Source organism: Pseudophryne corroboree, chromosome 10, assembly GCF_028390025.1.
Source record: "Pseudophryne corroboree isolate aPseCor3 chromosome 10, aPseCor3.hap2, whole genome shotgun sequence".
Taxonomy (NCBI): Eukaryota; Metazoa; Chordata; class Amphibia; order Anura; family Myobatrachidae; genus Pseudophryne; species Pseudophryne corroboree.
In genome coordinates this window covers 178461923-178484336 of record NC_086453.1, presented here as the reverse complement: position 1 = coordinate 178484336, position 22414 = coordinate 178461923, and the positions used below count along the sequence as shown (strand labels likewise).

At 47.0% G+C, this 22414-nt stretch overlaps 1 protein-coding gene across 2 annotated transcripts in view; it reads left to right on the top strand.

The window, feature by feature from the left end:
* AP5B1 (adaptor related protein complex 5 subunit beta 1) overlaps nucleotides 1–13764 on the top strand; it is a 65249-nt gene extending 51485 nt beyond the window's left edge. The window contains exon 2 of one of the 2 annotated variants that reach the window (XM_063942957.1): nucleotides 10875–13764. In XM_063942957.1, coding sequence (XP_063799027.1) covers nucleotides 10881–13502 — 2622 coding nt within the window. In that variant the 5' untranslated portion in view covers nucleotides 10875–10880 and the 3' untranslated portion in view covers nucleotides 13503–13764. The remainder of the gene's footprint in view (nucleotides 1–10874) is intronic. The other variant, XM_063942956.1, reaches the window with a different exon arrangement.
* Nucleotides 13765–22414: the final 8650 nt, after the last annotated feature.

Sequence of the window (22414 nt, the reverse complement as noted above, 5' to 3'; positions counted from 1 at the left end):
CTTTGACCTCAAACGGGAAAATACGAATCTTAGTAAATTTACCCCATAGTGTCTACATCCCTCCTGAAGTCTGCCATAGAGACTAACCAGAACATTTTCAATCCTCTTTAAGCTTTTAAAATTGTTTGCGGTTCATATACACCATAACTTGTTCAGTCTGATCAGCCACATCAACAGATATGGTATCCCTCAGAGGAGTTGATGGGCCGAATCATATTTGTATGCAGTAATACAGACTGTCAAGAATTTATTAATTGTGGTGGATTACATAAGTGTGGATTTCTTCTTAGATTGAATACTAAATAAAAGTTATGTTTTAATATCGTCATATCAACAAATATATAAAACAAGAGTGCACCCACACAAGAGTCTTCTGTATTTTTCTGTTTTCCTAGTTTGTTTCTGACTCTGGGTGCACCACCAGACCCTACAATCACAACACGAATTATACGTGGATATTAGATGTTATCCTGGTACTGTAGTATTATCACTATCATACATTATCCTTTAGAACCTTCAGAATACTGGTGCGGAATCACGTCTACTTCGTTGCCAACAACTCCCTCAGGCAGGGAGGCAGTGCTAGAGGCAATTCACAAGCTGTATTCCCAGCAGGTGATAGTCAAGGTGCCCCTACTTCAACAAGGACGGGGTTACTATTCCACAATGTTTGTGGTACCGAAACCGGACGGTTCGGTGAGACCCATTTTAAATTTGAAATCCTTGAACACATATATAAAAAAATTCAAGTTCAAGATGGAATCGCTCAGGGCGGTTATTGCAAGCCTGGACGAGGGGGATTACATGGTATCACTGGACATCAAGGATGCTTACCTGCATGTCCCCATTTACCATCCTCACCAGGAGTACCTCAGATTTGTGGTACAGGATTGTCATTACCAATTCCAGACGTTGCTGTTCGGTCTATCCACGGCTCCGAGGGTCTTTACCAAGGTTATGGCCGAAATGATGATACTCCTTCGAAAGAAGGGAGTTTTAATTATCCCGTACTTGGACGATCTCCTGATAAAGGCGAGGTCCAGGGAGCAGTTGTTAGTTGGGGTAGCACTATCTCGGGAGGTGCTACAACAGCACGGCTGGATTCTAAATATTCCAAAGTCACAGCTGGTCCCTACGACACGTCTACTGTTCCTGGGGATGGTTCTGGACACAGAACAGAAAAAAGTGTTTCTCCCGGAGGAGAAGGCCAAGGAGCTGTCATCTCTAGTCAGAGGCCTCCTAAAACCAAAACAGGTGTCGGTGCATCACTGCACGCGGATCCTGGGAAAGATGGTAGCTTCCTACGAAGCAATTCCATTCGGCAGGTTCCATGCAAGAACCTTTCAGTGGGACCTGTTGGACAAGTGGTCCGGATCGCATCTTCAGATGCATCGGCTGATAACCCTGTCTCCAAGGACCAGGGTGTCTCTGCTGTGGTGGCTGCAAAGTGCTCATCTTCAAGAGGGCCGCAGATTCGGCATACAGGACTGGGTCTTGGTGACCACGGATGCCAGCCTTCGAGGCTGGGGGGCAGTCACACAGGGAAGAAACTTCCAAGGGCTATGGTCAAGTCAGGAGACTTCCCTACACATAAATATTCTGAAACTGAGGGCCATTTTCAATGCCCTCAGTCAGGCAAAACCCCTGCTTCAAAACCAGCCGGTACTGATCCAGTCAGACAACATCACAGCAGTCGCCCATGTAAACCGACAGGGTGGCACAAGAAGCAGGACGGCGATGGCAGAAGCCACAAGGATTCTCCGATGGGCGGAAAATCACGTGTTAGCACTGTCAGCAGTGTTCATTCCGGGAGTGGACAACTGGGAAGCAGACTTCCTCAGCAGGCACGACCTCCACCCGGGAGAGTGGGGACTTCATCCAGAAGTCTTCCAACTGATTGTAAACCGTTGGGAAAGGCCACAGGTGGACATGATGGCGTCCCGCCTAAACAAAAAGCTAGAAAGATATTGCGCCAGGTCAAGAGACCCTCAGGCGATAGCTGTGGACGCTCTAGTGACACCGTGGGTGTACCGGTCGGTTTATGTGTTCCCTCCTCTTCCTCTCATACCAAAGGTACTGAGGATAATAAGGAGAAGAGGAGTAAGAACTATACTCATTGTTCCGGATTGGCCAAGAAGAGCTTGGTACCCGGAACTTCAAGAAATGATCTCAGAGGACCCATGGCCTCTGCCGCTCAGACAGGACCTGCTGCAGCAGGGGCCCTGTCTGTTCCAAGACTTACCGCGGCTGCGTTTGACGGCATGGCGGTTGAACGCCGGATCCTGAAGGAAAAGGGCATTCCGGAGGAAGTCATTCCTACGCTGATTAAAGCTAGGAAAGAAGTGACCGCGAACCATTATCACCGCATTTGGCGAAAATATGTTGCGTGGTGTGAGGCCAGGAAGGCCCCAACAGAAGAATTTCAGCTGGGCCGTTTCCTGCACTTCCTACAGTCAGGGGTGACTATGGGCCTAAAATTGGGTTCCATTAAAGTCCAGATTTCGGCTCTATCGATTTTCTTTCAAAGAGAACTGGCTTCACTGCCTGAAGTTCAGACTTTTGTTAAGGGAGTGCTGCATATTCAGCCCCCTTTTGTGCCTCCAGTGGCACCTTGGGATCTCAACGTGGTGTTGGATTTCCTAAAGTCTCATTGGTTTGAGCCACTTAAAACCGTGGAATTGAAATATCTCACGTGGAAAGTGGTCATGTTATTGGCCTTAGCTTCGGCCAGGCGTGTATCAGAATTGGCGGCTTTGTCATGTAAAAGCCCTTATCTGATTTTTCATATGGATAGGGCAGAATTGAGGACTCGTCCCCAGTTTCTCCCTAAGGTGGTATCAGCTTTTCATTTGAACCAACCTATTGTGGTGCATGCGGCTACTACAGACTTGGAGGCTTCCAAGTTGTTGGACGTAGTCAGGGCCCTAAAAATTTATGTTTCCAGGACAGCTGGCGTCAGAAAGACTGACTCGCTATTTATCCTGCATGCGCCCAACAAGTTGGGTGCACCTGCTTCAAAGCAGACTATTGCTCGCTGGATCTGTAGTACGATTCAGCTTGCACATTCGGCGGCTGGACTGCCGCATCCTAAATCAGTGAAAGCCCATTCCACGAGGAAGGTGGGCTCTTCTTGGGCGGCTGCCCGAGGGGTCTCGGCTTTATAACTTTGCCGAGCAGCTACTTGGTCGGGGTCAAACACATTTGCTAAATTCTACAAGTTTGACACCCTGGCTGAGGAGGACCTAGAGTTTGCCCATTCGGTGCTGCAGAGTCATCCGCACTCTCCCGCCCGTTTGGGAGCTTTGGTATAATCCCCATGGTCCTTACGGAGTCCCAGCATCCACTTAGGACGTCAGAGAAAATAAGAATTTACTCATCGGTAATTATATTTCTCGTAGTCCGTAGTGGATGCTGGGCGCCCATCCCAAGTGCGGATTGTCTGCAATACTTGTATATAGTTATTGTTTAACTAAAGGGTTATTGTTGAGCCATCTGTTGAGAGGCTCAGTTGTTATCATACTGTTAACTGGGTGTTGTATCACGAATTATACGGTGTGATTGGTGTGGCTGGTATGAGTCTTACCCGGGATTCAAAATCCTTCCTTATTGTGTCAGCTCTTCCGGGCACAGTATCCTAACTGAAGTCTGGAGGAGGGTCATAGTGGGAGGAGCCAGTGCACACCAGTTAGACTAAAGCTTTCTTTTAGTTGTGCCCAGTCTCCTGCGGAGCCGCTATTCCCCATGGTCCTTACGGAGTCCCAGCATCCACTACGGACTACGAGAAATAGAATTACCGGTGAGTAAATTCTTATTTTTTAGAGTTTATTATTTTACAAGGAGGCTGCTGGCAACAGTCTCCCTGCTTCGTGTGAGTAAGGGGGGGGGGGAAGAGAGAGTAGTGTCCACCCTGCAGGGTCTGAGCCACTATCTCCGCTGACAGGACACTGAGCTCCTGAGGGGATCGAACGTTCACCGCCACAGGGGATCGCTCACCCCCTTACAGAGCCAGAAGATCTGTGGCGAGTTAGTCACCGACTCCCCTAGCAAGCGGGAGACCGGTGTGAAGATGACGGCAACAGGGTATGGAGCGCAGTACTAACTGCACTCCGGGGCACAGCGGTACATAGTCTGGAGCTGTGAGGGGCGCCCTGAGCCAGCGCCTACACCCTACACTGACCTCTCAGCCTGTCAGGGTCCCAGGATCGCTGCTAGCACAATTCCTTAGGCCAGTATAATCTCCAGAAGAGCGGGAAGACAACGCCATCAAGGTGGCAGAGCTTCTCCTCAGAGCGGACCCAGCAGCAATCAGCACCAATTTCCTGCATGCAGAAACGCTGTCAGTGAAGAGCAGTCCCTCCATATCAACTCCAGCTATATTTTACAGTACCAGGGGGTTGCAGAAGGGGGGGAGGCTGTGTACAGACTGTGTAACCTATTAAGGTGCACAGCCAGCGCTGGTTGGGGTCTCCCTATACCTTGAAAGCACTGTGTGTAGGTTGGCTCCAAACTCTGTGTGTCTCTTGCCATTCTTGGGGGTGAAACTCTGTCTATCCTCCCCTGTATGTGTGTGTGGAGCTGGGGTCTCCCTTTAACTATGTCCAGGGATTCTGTGTCATATGCTGCAGAGGATATATCCTCTCAGGATAATCTCATTCCATGTAATCAGGATTGCACTGTTTTAGCGCAGATACCAGCAGGGGAGCCTGAATGGTTATCCTCTATCAAATCTATGATTTCTCAGATTTCTATTAGGGTTGTACAGAACTCTATGGCAGTTTGGTCCAGTTCTGTTACCTCAGAGCCCCCCTCTGCAGGTTCCCACAAACGTGCTCTTGCCCAGATTATGCAAGATGACATGGATACCGATTCTGACACGGCAGACGGTGATGGGGATGTGCTCAGGGGGGCCTCATCTCTTGCTAAAGGGGTGCAGTTTATGATAGAGGCTATTAGGGATGTGTTGAATATTGCTGATACAACACCTGAGCAGGTTGAGGAGGCTTACTTCACTGACAGTAAGAAAGCCTCGCTAACCTTCCCTGCGTCCAAAGAATGAAATGCTATTTTTGAGAGAGAATGGGAAAACCCAGAGAAAAAATTCCAGATCCCTAAAAGGGTTCTGGTTGCTTTCCCCTTCCCTGAGGAGGATAGGAAAAAATGGGAAAACCCACCCATAGTGGACGCGTCTGTATCCCGACTCTCAAAAAAGGTAGTTTTACCTGTTCCGGGATCTACCGCCTTAAAGGGGCCGGCTGATCACAAGATTGATATACACGGCTTCAGGGCGACTCTACGTCCCACTATTGTTTGTGCATGGATTTCCAAAGCTATAGTAAAGTGGTCAGGCACGTTACTTGAGTATTTGGATACTATGGATAAAAGTGGTGTTGAATTGTTTTTTACGTAACACTCAGGATTCTGCAGGATTTATGGTGGGAACCGTGAAAAACCTGGGTTCCATAGCTGCAGGGATATCTTCCATGTCTGTCTCGGCTCGTAGGGGACTTTGGCTGCACCAGTGGTCTGCCGACGCGGAATCCTGGAGAGGTGTGGAGACCCTACCCTACACAGGTCAGGCTCTCTTTGGGGAAGCGTTAGATGCGTGGATCTCCACGGCTACAGCGGGTAAGTCACCTTTTCTTCCCTCGGCTCCACCTGCTACGAAGAAATCTTTTTCTTCAGCTGCGGTCCTCACAGTCCTTTCAGGTTGATAAAACTAGAAAGGCCAAGCCGTTCAACACCTTCTTTAGAGGAGGTCGTCCAAAATACAAGAAACCTGCTGCTATGGGTTCCCAGGAACAGAAGCCTGCTTCAGGTCCGCCAAAGTCCTCAGCATGACGGACCGCGCGGCCTGGAGGTAGGGCGGTGGGGGCGAGACTTGGACATTTCAGTCTTGTCTGGGTGTCGTCCGGCCTGGATCCCTGGGTACAAGATATTGTGTCCCAGGGGTACCAGGGAATTTCAAGATCTCCCTCCTCACCGGTTCTTCAAATCGGGCTTGCCAGCTTTGCCGGCAGACAGGGCTATCCTATAGGGAGCTATCCAGAAATTGGGGAGGCACAGGTTATTGTACCAGTTCCTCCCCAGATGCAAAACAAGGGTTACTATTCGAACCTTTTCGTGGTACCAAAACCGGATGGTTCAGTCAGGCCCATTCTGAGCTTCAAATAACTAAACCCCTTTCTGAGGGAGTTCAAGTTCAAGATGGTGTATCTAAGGGCGGTGATATCAGGTCTGGAGGAGGGGGAATTCCTGATATCCCTGGATATCAGGGGTGCGTACCTCCACATTCCGATTTGACCGCCGCATCAATCTTATCTCCGATTCGCACTGTTGGACTGTCGTTTTCAATTCCATGCCCTGCCATTCGGCCTCTCCACAGCACCGAGGATGTTCACCAAGGTGATGGCGGAAATGATAGTTCTCCTCCGTAGTCAGGGGGTTAACATAATTCCATATCTGGACAATCTGCTGTTAAAGGCTATTACAGTCCATAGCTCTCACGACCCAGTTTCTCAGGGAACATATTTGATCCTGAATCTCCCAAAATCACATTTGGAACCAACCAGGAGGTTGTCATTTCTGGGAATGATCCTCGACACGGAAGTGCAGAGGGTGTTTCTTCCAGAGGAAAAAGCATTGGTGATACAAACAATGGTCCTGGATATCCTGAAACCAGCCCGGGTGTCTATTCATCAGTGCATTCGCCTTCTGGGGAAGATGGTGGCCTCTTACGAGGCTCTGCAGTACAGGTGAGTTTATGCTCTGTCCTTCCAACTGGATCTCCTGGACAAATGGTCGGGATCTCATCTACACATGCACCAGAGAATACGTCTGTCGCCAAAGGCCAGGATCTCACTCCTCTGGTGGCTGCAATTACCTCACCTTCTGGAGGGCCGCAGGTTCGGGATTCAGGTCTGGATCCTTCTAACCACGGAAAGCGATTCCCGGACTGTACAGGGACATTAAGAAAAGTGTCCACAGTGTCCTGAAAAATGCGGCTGTACCCAGTGTCCACTTAACCGTGGACATGTGGAGCAGGGCACACTAAGGACTACATGACTTTAGATGTATTGCCTCCCGCAGCAACAACAGCCGCGGCACCAGTAGCAGCATCTCACAAACGTCTGCTCGTTCCTAGGCATGCTACGCTGTGTATCACTGGTTTCCTTTAGAGGCACACCACTGACAACCTCTTACGGAAACTGAGGGACATCGACGCAAAATGGCTTACCCCACTTAGACTCTCCTGGGGATTTGTGATATCGGACAAAGCCACCAATATTGTGCGTGCATTACATCTGGGCAAATTCCAGCACGTCCCATGTTTTTCACATACAATTAATTTGGTGGTGCAGAATTTTTTTGAAAAATGATAGGGGCGTGCAGGAGATGCTGTCGGTGGCCCAAAAAATTGCGGGCCTCTTTCGGCATTCAGCCACTGCGTGCCAAAGACTGGAGCACCAGCAAACACTCCTGAGCCTGCCCTGCCGTCACCTGAAGCAAGAGGTGGTATCAAGGTGGAATACAACACACGATATGCTTCAGAGGATGGAGGAGCAGCAAAAGGCCATTCAAGCCTATACATCCACCTAAGATATAGGCAAAGGAGGGGGAATGCACCTGACTCAAGCGCAGTGGAGAATGATTTTAGTCTAGTGCAAGGTTCTCCAACCCTTCCAACTTGCCACACGTGAAGTCAGTACAGACACTGCCATCTTGAGTCAGGTCTTTCCCCTCATCAGGCTTTTGGAGAAATTGAAGGAGGAGCTAAACGGAGCGATTCCGCTAAGAATGTGGGACTTGTGGATGGAGCCCTTCATTTGCTTTGCCAGGATTCAAGGGTGGTCATCTGTTGAAATCAGAGCACTACATTTTGGCCACCGTGCTCGATCCTAGGTTTAAAGCCTACGTTGTATCTCTTTCCGGCAATTGTCAACTCAAGCGGAACGTGACCCGTCAACGGTTCCTCCTTCATTTTCTCCCATAACTGGGGCTGCGAGGAAAAGGATAACATTTTCGAGCCCACCCGCTGGCGGTTATGCAGGGCAGTCGGGAACAAATGCTGACATCTGGTCCGGACTGAAGGAGCTGCCAACGATTACTGACGTGTACGGTCACTGCATATGATGCCGTCACCATTGAAAAAATGGCGCAGGATTATATGGGTGATAGCATCCAAGTAGGCATGTCAGACAGTATGTATACTGGCAGGAAAAAGAGGCAATTTGGATGCCCTTGCACAAACTGGCTTTATTTTACCTAAGTTGCCCCACCTCCAGTGTGTACTCCGAAAGGGTGTTTAGTGCAGCCGGTAACCTTGTCAGCGATCGACGTAGGAGGTTACTTCCAGAAAATGTGGAGAAGATGATGTTCATCAAAATGAATTATAAATTCCTCCAGGAAGACCTTTACCAGCAATTGCCTCCAGAAAGTACACAGGAACCTATGATGGTAGATTCCAGTGGGGACGGATTAATACTCTGTGAGGAAGAGGATGTACACACTGAAAGGGGTGAGGAATCGGAGGATGAGGATGGGGACGACATCTTGCCTCTGTAGAGCCAGGTTGTGCAAGGAGAGATTAATTGCTTCTTTTTTGGTGGGGGTATTAATTGCTATTTTTTTTTTTTTTATGGGGGCCCAAACAACCAAATCATTTCAGCTACAGTCGTGTGGCAGACCCTGTCGCTGAAATGATTGGTTTGTTGACGTGTGCATGTCCTGTTTATACAACATAAGGGTGGGTGGGAGGGCCCAAGGACAATTCCATCTTGCACCTCTTTTTTTTTCTTTTTTTCTTTTCTTTGCATTTTGTGATGTTTGGGGTCTAGTTTTTAAAACTGCCATCCTTTTGCCACTGCAGTGCCACTCATAGATGGGCCGCCAACTTGGGTCGCTTAGCTTAGTCATCCAGCGACCTCGGTGCAACCTTTTGTCCTAAAAACAATATTGTGAGGTGTTCAAAATAGACTGGAAGTGAGTGGAAATGAATGTTATTGAGGGTTAATAATACCGTACGATCAAAATTACCCCCAAATTCTGTGATTTTAGCTTTTTTTGTGTGTTTTTTTTCAAAAATCATCCAAAACCCGAAAGGTTGTTTTGGCAAAACCAATCTAGATCCAAAACCAAAACACGAAAAGTGCCCGCCGCACATCTCTACTTTAAAGTTGGATACACACTATAAGATTATCTGTCCAATCTTTCTGATTGGAGCGAAAAATCTGGTAGTGTATGAGAACAATTGACAATCAACCATTTGCTCCCAAAAGCTGAACATTTGGCAGTAGTGGTCATTTGAATAAATTGGTTAAATGGATTTAACCAATTTGTCTGAATGTCCATTTCTTTATGTTTTCCAGGGTTTATGAGCAAATGGTCAATAGTCATTACTAGATTTTTTTTGTTCCAACCAGAAAGATTAGACCGATAATCTTATAGCGTGTATTTAGCTATACTTTCAGATAATCCACTCTATGAAGAAAACGACACCAATTTATTTATTTTTTTTAAAAACTCATGTCGACCGTTTTTCATGTCGACCTAGTACATCTCGACCTAGAGTCCCTGTTGACCTAGAAACCATGTCAACATAATGCTGACCAACAGTGGTCGACATAAGACACTGTCGATATAAGTCTAGTCTAACATACCACACCCAAGAAAAAGACCCAGAAGCCTGGCCCTGCATTTCCTGCACATCCTTGTAGCAACTAGCATCACCAGGGAGCCACCTCTGTCCCTGCTGGCACTGCTAAAATGTCCATTGCAGGGATCCCCTCCCCCTTTAAAAAAAAATCCTAGCTCACACATCAACTAAACCAGTGCTTACTGAAAATCAGGTGACACCTTCTAGATGTCTTTCTTTTTCTTTTTCCTATTTTCTGTTCCACTTACTAGGAAGTTACCCCATTTGTTAGGAAATTAACAGTATTAATTCCCTCACTTCTGTTTCCATCATAGCTTCATCAAATGTCTGAAAGTCAGACACTTAGGGGTAAATTTATTAAAGCTTCTAAAATAGAGAATTGGTGATTTTGCCCATAGCAACCATATGTTGTTTATCATTTGCTAAAAGGCAATAGAGAAATGGTAGACAGCATCTGTTTGGTTGCTATGGGCAATATCACCAATTCTTTGTTTTAGAAGCTTTAGTAAATTTACCCCTTACAGTTTACTATTGAAGATAACTCATTACAATACACTCTGGGCAGATGTTAAGCCATCCTTGCAATGGTATACTTACAGTTTAACCAGGACGCAGCCAGGAAGTCAACAGTGACAATGTCGATACCAGAAGGTGGACATGCATAATATGGACATTATAAATGGGGACACCTGGAAAATGTCAACATTGATATATGAAATATTGACATTTGGGTTCGTACTAGCATTAACATTCAGGTTAGATTGACATGAAAAAAGACAGTGTTGATATGGTGAATGTCGACATCATAAACTTGTACACACACACAATAGCCATGTCCACATTCTCATGTTGACATTACAAATGTCAACATGATGAATGGAGGCATAATAATACTGAACCCAGTTTAACCCATGTGAACAAATGAAATGATGGAATATTGGAAGGATATTTACATTTTTAGAATGCACATTCCCTCATGCTCAGTCTTTTATTTTCTGTGTCAGTGCTCCACCCTATGTAGGAGAAGCCAGCAGACACAAGTCTTCAAAGAATAAATCTTGACATCACTTAAACCTGACAAGTCAGTTGTTACCTGCAACAAATTCTGTATTGGGTTTTCGTGCAATAGTTGTTTTATTTTGTTTTGTTTTTTTGTTTTTTGAATCCTTGTTTAGTTTGCATATTATAAACATGTTTTTTTGTTTTGTTTTTTTTCTTTCAGATTTCAATGCTGAATCTCCTTATAGAGTTCCCTACATTGCTATGCCCAGACAAGACAACGGGAGAGATTACCACAGAGATTCTTATGAATATTTTTCAACAGATGTCAACTTCCATCAAAAGTATATCTTTAAAATGCCACCTCCTGCTAGCAGTTGAAACCATTTTGATTATTACTGATAACTTCAATTGGAATTGCAAAGCAGCACAAGAGTTTGCTTCCCTGCTAATGCACATCATATCGGACATCAATGACAAGAAGCAAGGTGCAGCCAACAGGCCCTTGCGTGTTACAGCTTGTGAATGTCTGCGAGAATTGGAAAATTGTTATCCTGGGCTTCTCTCTCAGAGGCTGGAACAGCTATACTCTATGCAACAACAAGAGATTACAAGTGCACATCAGTCATACACATTACTCTACAGTATAACATTAAAGGATGCAATTCAGCTTTTAGCACAGAAAGAGGGTCCATCTCAGGGCACCCTTAAGCAAATGCTTATGAGCAATGGTAGCTTTGTATGGAATGCCACCAAAGACATGAGGGAACTACATCCTGCTTCAGGAGAACAACTTTTCCTGCTTCCATCCAATAACGAGACAAAAGAATTGAAGTCTATCTTGGCTTTGTTATTAGAGGACTCCTATCTATTCACAGCTGTGTGCCAAAACACACTGTTTTGGCAAATTATACAGATTGTGGCCCTAGTTCGCACCATATCACCTGTGATTTTTAAATCACAGCTTGTACGTCTGTTTGGCACAAAGGATATATCATGTTTTCACAGTATTCTTCAAATGAAAGCGGTGTTTACAGATAGTCTCTTCACAGCAGAGGATGAACACTTCCTCCTTCAGAGGCTTGTGGGGATGACCCAACACCCACTTCTCTTCACACCAGTCAAACTATTCTACTTGGACTGTCTGTTACATTTTCCAGAAAATAGACCTCTTAATTCCAACCCTGGTGAGAACTTGCCTGTTCTACTCACTGTCCAAATGACATCGTCTTTGTTCCCTAATATTTTCAATGACTATAGCACAATGCTCTGCAGGCAGAATTTATTAAGCATGGTTTACCTGGAAAATGAGGGCTTTCATGCTGAGCGGGGCATCGGATACTTGTTTGAACATCTATTGTCCCTATATAGTATGGTTGACAAAAAGGTGGACAGAGAGGTCACTGCTACTTTTTTCCGTGCTGTATATCTGTTTGTTCAATACTTTCATTTTTGTGAGCAGCATATGGATAATCTAAGAGAGAGCCTTTTAGATTTATATAAGCGCAACAGTTGTTTGGCACCTTATTTTATTAACCTAATTAATCAAACGCAGATTTTACTTGAATTTCAGACTTGGCCAATCTCCTTGTCAAAGGCATTACAAAAGCAAATTGTTGATCTTCGTATGGACAGGTTGAGCATGAATAACCTTCATTGGCATCTTAAAATTCTTTCAAAAGTAGCTCAAGAGAATACAATTCCTCAGAGAAGTACAGTAGAGTTCTTGAGGCATGTGGTGCTTCATTCTGATCTGTGTCAAAAAGGAGACTGGGGTTTGGGTAATGCTCTCTTGTCCGTGTGTAAGTATGTGCTCCAACACGAACATCTTGATATTGTATTCATGGACTTGGCAAATCTCTTACAGTATCTGATGCATCATTTTGAAGACATCGATATCAAAGACCATTCACGTTTGTATTACATTCTCCTTACCAATGTGTCCAGTGAGAAGCTTTGGAAAATTCTGAACATGTCTCCCACAAGTGGTCAAACCAAAGCCAGATCCTTGTCTTCTATTATGACAGAAAGTGAGAATTTCTCCACCTTATTGACCATTCACAACACAGAAAAAACTCTTCTCCAGTTATGTCCAGTTCTTGATAATGCAAATATTTTCCCGCCTAGTGAAGAAGCATCTAGAGAGGAAAGTACAATAACTGAATGCTCTCTTCAAGACTACTATCAGCAACTTGCAGACCACCGTGCCTTTTTGCTTACATTAAAGTACCATTTGATTTTCAAAGGAGACATTGAAGAAAAGTACCATAAATTGTTCTGTATTGTACTTCAGTTTGATCTGACAGATAGCCATTATGAACCAATAGGTGACATAAATGTTCCATGCCTGTACAACGATCGAAATCCACCTGTTGTCACTGTTAATTTGGTTCCCAAGGACCCCTATCCATCTTTCCTGTTGGTGAATGCCACATATAGTACTCATGATGGACTAACTTATCATACAAGGCTTGATCCACTACACTTAACATTCCCAGAACTTTTTGTCCCTTTGCCTGCTTATTCCCCAATGGGTGCTCGGTGCCATCTGTTTGGCAAGCTCTGGGATGCCTTGAAGCCAGATGATCATAACCATTGTGCAGAGAGCATATTCTGTTACAAGATGTCAGAATCTTCTTTTCATAATATTGTGCAGTCTCATTTCTCCAGATTTCTGGTCTCTTATCATGATCAGGAATACAAAATTGGTATTCTTCTACCCCCACAGTTTCATATATTAATGCAGGCTTGCATTTCTAAGGACATTGCTCGCTTTGAGATTAGAACTGATAACTGGAAATTACTGCTGCATCTAAACACTCACCTCCTTCATGTGTCCTGTAATGATTAGGGCAATTGCTTTGACTGTCACGTGTGTGTGTAAATATACTGATGACTATTTTGAGTTGTTTAAAACTCTGATCTATAGAAAAATCTCATAATAAATATATGGTACTGATAAAGCAGGGGACAACAAATTAGTAAATATATTTTCCGTAAAATGTGTACTAGTCATAATATTTCTCTGACGTCCTAGTGGATGCTGGGAACTCCGTAAGGACCATGGGGAATAGACGGACTCCGTAGGAGACTGGGCACTCTAAAAGAAAGATTAGGTACTATCTGGTGTGCACTGGCTCCTCCCTCTATGCCCCTCCTCCAGACCTCAGTTAGAATCTGTGCCCGGCCAGAGCTGGGTGCTCCTAGTGGGCTCTCCTGAGCTTGCTAGAAAAGAAAGTATTTGTTAGGTTTTTTATTTTCAGTGAGATCTGCTGGCAACAGACTCACTGCTACGTGGGACTGAGGGGAGAGAAGCGAACCTACCTGCTTGCAGCTAGCTTGTGCTTCTTAGGCTACTGGACACCATTAGCTCCAGAGGGTTCGAACACAGGGCCTGACCTCGATCGTCCGTTCCCGGAGCCGCGCCGCCGTCCCCCTTGCAGAGCCAGAAGACAGAAGAAGAACGATGAAATCGGCGGCAGAAGACTTCTGTCTTCATTAAGGTAGCGCACAGCACTGCAGCTGTGCGCCATTGCTCCCACAGCACACCACACACTCCGGTCACTGTAGGGTGCAGGGCGCTGGGGGGGGGGGCGCCCTGGGCAGCAATAATATTACCTTTTGGCATAAAATACACATAATACAGTCAGTTAACTGTATATGTGTAAAAAACCCCGCCATTAAGTTACAGAAAATGCGGGACAGAAGCCCGCCGCTGAGGGGGTGGGGCCTTCTTCCTCAGCACACCAGCGCCATTTTCCCTTCACAGCTCCGCTGGAAGCACGCTCCCCAGGCTCTCCCCTGCAGTATCCAGGTACAAGACGGGTTAAAAAGAGAGGGGGGGCACATAAATTTAGGCGCAAATCGATACAAACAAGCAGCTATTGGGAAAATCACTTATTAGCAGTGTAAATCCCTGTGTTATATAGCGCTGTGGTGTGTGCTGGCATACTCTCTCTCTGTCTCCCCAAAGGACTTTGTGGGGTCCTGTCCTCAGTCTGAGCATTCCCTGTGTGTGTGTGCGGTGTGTCGGTATGGCTGTGTCGACATGTTTGATGAGGAGGGTTACGTGGAGGCGGAGCAGGGGCAGATACATGTGGTGTCGCCCCCGACGGGGCCGACACCTGATTGGATGGATATGTGGAAGGTCTTAACCGACAGTGTCAACTCCTTACATAAAAGGTTCGATGACGCAGCAGCGTTGGGACAGCCGGGGTCTCAGCCCGCGCCTGCCCAGGCGACTCAGAATCCGTCAGGGGCTCATAAACGCCCGCTAGCTCTGATGGTAGACACAGATATCGACCCGGAGTCTGACTCCAGTGTAGATGAGGATGAGACAAATGTACAGTCTACAAAAGCCATCCGATGCATGATTACTGCAATGAGAGATGTATTGCACGTTTCTGATATTAACCCGGTTACCACCAAAAGGGGTATTATGTTTGGGGAGAAAAAGCAGCCAGTGACTTTCCCCCCATCTGATGAATTAAATGATTTGTGTGAAGAAGCGTGCAGTTCCCCTGATAAGAAACTAGTGATTTCTAAGAGGTTACTGATGGCGTACCCTTTCCCGCCAACGGATAGGTTACGTTGGGAAACATCCCCTAGGGTGGACAAGGCGCTAACACGCTTATCTAAAAGGGTGGCACTGCCGTCTTAGGATACGGCCGCCCTAAAGGATCCTGCGGATAGAAAGTAGGAAGCTATCCTGAAGTCTGTGTATACACACTCTGGTACTCTACTGAGACCTGCTATTTCTTCAGCCTGGATGTGTAGTGCTGCAGCAGCATGGACTGATACCCTGTCAGACAACATTGATTCCCTCGACAGGGATACTATTTTGCTAACCATCGAACATATAAAAGACGTCGTCTTATATATGCGGGATGCACAGAGGGACATTTGCCTGCTGGCACCTAGAATTAATGCAATGTCCATTTCTGCCAGGAGAGTATTATGGACTCGGCAGTGGACAGGTGATGCTGATTCTAAAAAACACATGGAGGTTTTGCCTTATAAGGGGGAGGAATTATTTGGGGACGGTCTCTCGGACCTCGTATCCACAGCAACTGCTGGGAAGTCGACTTTTTTACTTCAGGTTCCCTCACAGCCTAAGAAAGCACCGTATTATCAAATGCAGTCCTTTCGGCCTCAGAAAGGCAAGCGGGTCAGAGGAGCATCCTTTCTGGCCAGAGGCAAGGGTAGAGGAAAGAAGCTGCACCAGGCAGCCAGTTCCCAGGAACAAAAATCCTCCCCTGCTTCCACTAAGTCCACTGCATGACGTTGGGGCTCCACAGGCGGAGCCAGGTGCGGTGGGAGCGCGTCTCCGAAACTTCAGCAACCAGTGGGTTCGCTCACAAGTGGATCTCTGGGCTGTACAAATTGTATCTCAGGGATACAAGCTGGAGTTCGAGGCGACTCCCCCTCGCCGTTACCTCAAATCAGCCTTGCCAGCTGCTCCCAGGGAAAGGGAGGTAGTACTGGCGGCAATTCACAAGCTGTACCTCCAGCAGGTGATAATCAAGGTCCCTCTCCTTCAACAGGGCAGGGGTTACTATTCCACAATGTTTGTGGTACCGAAACCAGACGGTTCGGTGAGACCCATCCTGAATTTAAAATCCTTGAACACTTATATAAAGAAGTTCAAGTTCAAAATGGAATCGCTCAGGGCGGTTATTGCAAGCCTGGAAGAGGGGGATTTTATGGTGTCGCTGGACATCAAGGATGCTTACTTGCATGTCCCCATTTACCCACCTCACCAGGAATACCTCAGGTTTGTGGTACAAGACTGTCATTACCAATTCCAGACGTTGCCGTTTGGTCTCTCCACGGCACCGAGAATATTTACCAAGGTAATGGCCGAAATGATGATACTCCTTCGAAAGAAGGGAGTTATAATTATCCCGTACTTGGACGATCTCCTCATAAAGGCGAGGTCCAGAGAGCAGTTGTTGGTCAGCGTAGCACACTCTCGGGAAGTGTTGCAACAGCACGGCTGGATTCTGAATATCCCAAAGTCGCAGCTGATTCCTGCGACGCGTCTGCTTTTCCTGGGCATGATTCTGGACACAGAACAGAAGAAGGTGTTTCTTCCGGAGGAGAAGGCCCAGGAATTGTCATCTCTGGTCAGGGACCTCCTGAAACCAAAACAGGTGTCGGTGCATCACTGCACGCGAGTCCTGGGAAAGATGGTGGCTTCTTACGAAGCAATTCCATTCGGCAGGTTCCATGCAAGGATATTTCAGTGGGATCTGTTGGACAATGGTCCGGATCGCATCTTCAGATGCATCGGTTGATCACCCTGTCCCCAAGGGCTAGGGTGTCTCTGTTGTGGTGGCTGCAGAGTGCTCATCTTCTCGAGGGCCGCAGGTTCGGCATACAGGACTGGGTCCTGCTGACCACGGATGCAAGCCTCCGAGGATGGGGGGCAGTCACTCAGGGAAGAAACTACCAAGGACAGTGGTCAAGTCTGGAGACTTCACTACACATAAATATACTGGAACTAAGGGCCATTTACAACGCCCTGAGTCAAGCAGAGCCCCTGCTTCAAAACCACCCAGTTCTGATTCAGTCAGACAACATCACGGCGGTCGCCCATGTAAACCGCCAGGGCGGCACGAAAAGCAGGATGGCAATGGCAGAAGCCACAAGGATTCTTCGATGGGCGGAGAATCACGTGCTAGCACTGTCAGCAGTGTTCATTCCGGGAGGGGACAACTGGGAAGCAGACTTCCTCAGCAGGCACGACCTCCACCCGGGAGAGTGGTGACTTCATCGGGAAGTCTTCCAACTGATTGTAAACCGATGGGAACTGCCACAGGTGGACATGATGGCGTCCCGCCTCAACAAAAAGTTAAAAAAAATTTGCGCCAGGTCAAGGGACCATCAGGCGATAGCTGTGGACGCACTAGTGACACCGTGGGTGTACCAGACTGTTTGTGTTCCCTCCTCTTCCTCTCATACCCAAGGTACTGAGGATAGTAAGAAAGAGAGGAGTAAGAACTATACTCATCGTTCCGGATTGGCCAAGAAGAACTTGGTACCCAGAACTACAAGAAATGATCTCAGAGGACCCATGGCCTCTGCCTCTCAGACAGGACCTGTTACAACAGGGGCCCTGTCTGTTCCAAGACTTACCGCGGCTGCGTTTGACGGCATGGCGGTTGAACACCGGATCCTAACGGAAAAGGGCATTCCAGATGAAGTGATTCCTACGCTGATAAAAGCTAGGAAGGATGTGACCGTAAAGCATTATCACCGCATATGGCGGAAATATGTCGCTTGGTGTGAGGCCAGGAAGGCCCCAACAGAGGAATTCCAGCTGGGTCGATTTCTGCACTTCCTACAGTCAGGGGTGTCTATGGGCCTAAAATTGGGGTCCATAAAGGTCCAGATTTCGGCCCTATCTATCTATTTTCTTTCAAAAAGAACTGGCTTCACTGCCTGAAGTTCAGACGTTTGTTAAGGGAGTGCTGCATATTCAGCCCCCTTTTGTACCTCCAGTGGCACCTTGGGATCTTAACGTTGTGTTGGATTTCCTGAAATCACACAGGTTTGAGCCACTTAAGACCGTGGAACTAAAGTATCTCACGTGGAAGGTGGTCATGCTGTTGGCCTTAGCTTCGGCTAGGCGTGTGTCAGAATTGGCGGCTTTGTCATGTAAAAGCCCATATCTGATCTTCCATATGGACAGGGCGGAATTGAGGACTCGTCCCCAATTTCTCCCAAAGGTGGTATCAGCGTTTCATCTGAACCAACCTATTGTGGTGCCTGCGGCTACTCGGGACTTGGAGGATTCCAAGTTGCTGGACGTAGTCCGGGCTTTGAAAATGTATGTTTCCAGGACGGCTGGAGTCAGGAAAACTGACTCTCTATTTATCCTGCATGCACCCTACAAGCTGGGTGCTCCTGCTTCAAAGCAAACTATTGCTCGCTGGATCTGTTGCACGATTCAGCTGGCACATTCTGCGGCTGGACTGCCGCATCCTAAATCAGTAAAAGCCCATTCCACAAGGCTTGGGCGGCTGCCCGAGGGGTCTCGGCTATACAGTTTTGCCGAGCTGCTACTTGGTCTGGTTCAAACACATTTGCTAAATTCTTCAAGTTTGATACCCTGGCTGAGGAGGACCTTGAGTTTGCTCATTCGGTGCTGCAGTCATCCGCACTCTCCCGCCCGTTTGAGAGCTTTGGTATAATCCACATGGTCCTTACGGAGTTCCCAGCATCCACTAGGACGTCAGAGAAAATAAGAATTTACTCACCGGTAATTCTATTTCTCGTAGTCCGTAGTGGATGCTGGGCGCCCGTCCCAAGTGCGGACTCTCTGCAATACATGTATATAGTTATTGCTTCACTAAAGGGTTATTGTTATGAGCCATCCGTAAACGGAGGCTCAGTTGTTGTTCATACTGTTAACTGGGTATGGTTATCACAAGTTGTACAGTGTGATTGGTGTGGCTGGTATGAGTCTTACCCTGGATTCCAAATCCTTTCCTTGTTGTTTCAGCTCTTCCGGGCACAGTTTCCTTAACTGAGGTCTGGAGGAGGGGCATAGAGGGAGGAGCCAGTGCACACCAGATAGTACCTAATCTTTCTTTTAGAGTGCCCAGTCTCCTGCGGAGCCCGTCTATTCCCCATGGTCCTTACGGAGTTCCCAGCATCCACTACGGACTACGAGAAATAGAATTACCGGTGAGTAAATTCTTATTTTTAAATATGAAATCGGTATCCTGAAAATGCATAATGTATGTATTTATTAACAAAGTATGTCTAACCATTAGTTTCCTATTGGTTTGACCCATACATCTTTTTTGGACTCTAGTCTTAGTGCTATGTTACCTTGGTTTGGTAAAAAAAACAGAAGATCGCTAGGGTCCCAAGCTATTGTATAAGGCAGCACAGAGTGCTGAGGATGAGCATAGAAAGGTAATTTCACTTTAAAATATTATTTGAAAAACTACCCAGAAAAAATGTTGCTGTATTCTGTTCATAATTGTATATATTTCCTTTTGTATAGCCTTTCTCAACAAAAAAACAAAACTTATTGCTCCGTTTTATTATTGAAATAATTTTATATTCTAAAACCTTTGTAAACGTGCCGTATGGATCACTTGTTTTTCATGTCTTTTATCTGATGACTGTTGACTGATCTATAAAGTGATTATGTCTAAACTCCTCTTTGTAAACATTATTGTATTCTATGCAAAATGTATAGTTTTAGGGTAAAAGCATTTTTTCTCTGACCTCCCTTTCTGTGAGTCCTCTAAACATCCTGTTAATGCTTAGACCAGTGGTTCACAAACTGTGTGCCTAGCAGGGCCGGTTCCGGGGCTTCTGGCGCCCCGGGCGGCATTAGGGGGCGTGGCTTCGTACAGGGGGTGTGGTCAGTTACGCCCCCTGTACTGTTGTAGGATGTGCGGTGCGTGATGACATCATCGCGCACCGCACAACAAAGGTCCTCTCCACGAAGGTAAACTAGACGCTAAGCGTCTAGTTCCCTTCATGGAGAGGACCTTTGCTGTGCGGTGCGCGATGACGTCAACGCGCACCGCACATCATTACAGTGAAGGTCCTCTCCAGGAAGGGAAATTAGACGCGTAGCGTCTAGTTTCCCTACACAGCGGGCCGCGGCAGCGGGGGGCCCCACAGCAGCAGCGGATCTTGCCATGGTGCGGCGCCCTCCGGATTGCGCCGGCGCCCTCCGGAAGGCGGCGCCCCGGGCAAAAGTCCTGCTTGCCCGTGGCAAGATCCGCTACTGGGGTGCCACGAGGCTCTTCCAGGGGTGGCCTGGGTTGGTGGTCCTGGACCAAATCAAATTATTTATGGTCAAAGTGATCGGTAAAACCAGTGCTAGTGGCTGCCAATCATAAAACATGTGGACAATCAGAAGCACAAATATGTCCATCACCACATTAATGAGCCTAAGGCACACAATTTACTTATTTTAAAATTGTTCCAAATATATATTAATAAGAAACTTTTGGCATAGGAGTGCCGTTAAAAAAAAATTGTGATTTCTCTAGGGCACCCTTATTCAAGAAAGTTTGGGAACAACTGGCGTAGACATAAGCCACAATTTGCATTCAGTAAGTCCACATTGCTTGTAAATTGCACATCAGAACGGTATGTCATGCACCAAAAAAAAGATTGTGTGCAAAGCTCAGCATTTAATCATATGTATTGTATACAATGAAGTGTGTGTGTGTGTGTGTGTGTGTATGTGTGTGTGTGTGTGTGTGATATAGATATAGATATAGATAGATAGATATCTATCTATGTGTGTGTGTATACACACACACACACACACACCTTTAAAAGCAATTGTGTAACTCAAAGCACAGGTGTGATAATCCTGTTTCTGGGCATACAAGGCATATTGTGTCTGGGAGATCTAAAGAACAGAGTTCTACAGAGGGATTCCCCAGAAAGTGCTGTTTCCAGCAATCAAATGTGACATGCAGACAAGTCAATTCTATGATAGGGCATGGCAGTGCCACCAATGGACCTAATTCGGAGCTGATCGCTGCTGTGCGTTTTCGCACAGCAGCCGATCAGGTCTAAACTGCACATCCCAGACAACCGATGGCCATCTCAGCCCAGCGATCTCCTCTGCCTGATTGGCAGGCAGAGGCGGGAGGGGGCCGGCCAGTGGCATTTGGCCGCTGTTTTTGGGGGTGCAGTCCGGGCAATGCAGGCGTGCCTGGACCATGTGGGGGGGCGAGCCATGGCGGCTGCATGACGTCACACGCAACTGCTGCGACGGGTAGCTTCCTGCCAGCGTGCAGGAGCTGCACAGGTAAGGAGCTTCTCGTCAAGTACAAAAGCGGCGATGCTTTTGTACTTGTGGGAAGATGGGGGGGGGGGGGGGACAGACATGCTGGGCATCCCCCCGGATGTCTGAGTAACTGATCGTAGCCGAGCAAACTTTTGCACGGCTATGATCGGGTCTGAATTAGGCCCAATGTCTTTTGTCCTACATGGCATGGCCATTGTTAGTTTGGCCCTCCTGTCACCTCATACAAAGAAAGAGATACATGTATTGGTGTTGAAATACACATATAGGGATATATAAATTTCTCTAACGTCCTAGAGGATGCTGGGGACTCCGTAAGGACCATGGGGATAGACTGGCTCCGCGGGAGACATGGGCACTATAAGAAAGAATTTAGTTCCTGGTGTGCACTGGCTCCTCCCTCTATGCCCCTCCTCCAGACCTCAGTTTGATACTGTGCCCAGAGGAGCTGGGTGCTTTTCAGTGAGCTCTCCTGAGTTTACTGATATAAAGTATTTTGTTAGGATTTTTATTTTCAGGGAGCTCTGCTGGCAACAGACTCCCTCATCGAGGGACTGAGGGGAGAGAAGCAGCCCTACTCTCTGAAGCTAGGTCCTGCTTCTTAGGCTACTGGACACCATTAGCTCCAGAGGGATTGGTACGCAGGATCTCACCCTCGCCGTCCGTCCCAGAGCAGTGCCGTCGCCCCCCTCGCAGAGCCGGAAGACAGAAGCCAGGTGAGTATGAGAAGAAAAGAAGACATCACAGGCGGCAGAAGACTTCATGATCTTCACTAGAGGTAACGCACAGCACTGCAGCTGTGCGCCATTGCTCCACATACCTCACATACTCCGGTCACTGTAAAGGGTGCAGGGCACAGGGGGGGCGCCCTGGGCAGCATTTGGGACCTCATATTGGCAAAAAGAACACATATATACAGCTGGGCACTGTATATATGTATGAGCCCCCGCCAAAATTACCGTTTAAGCGGG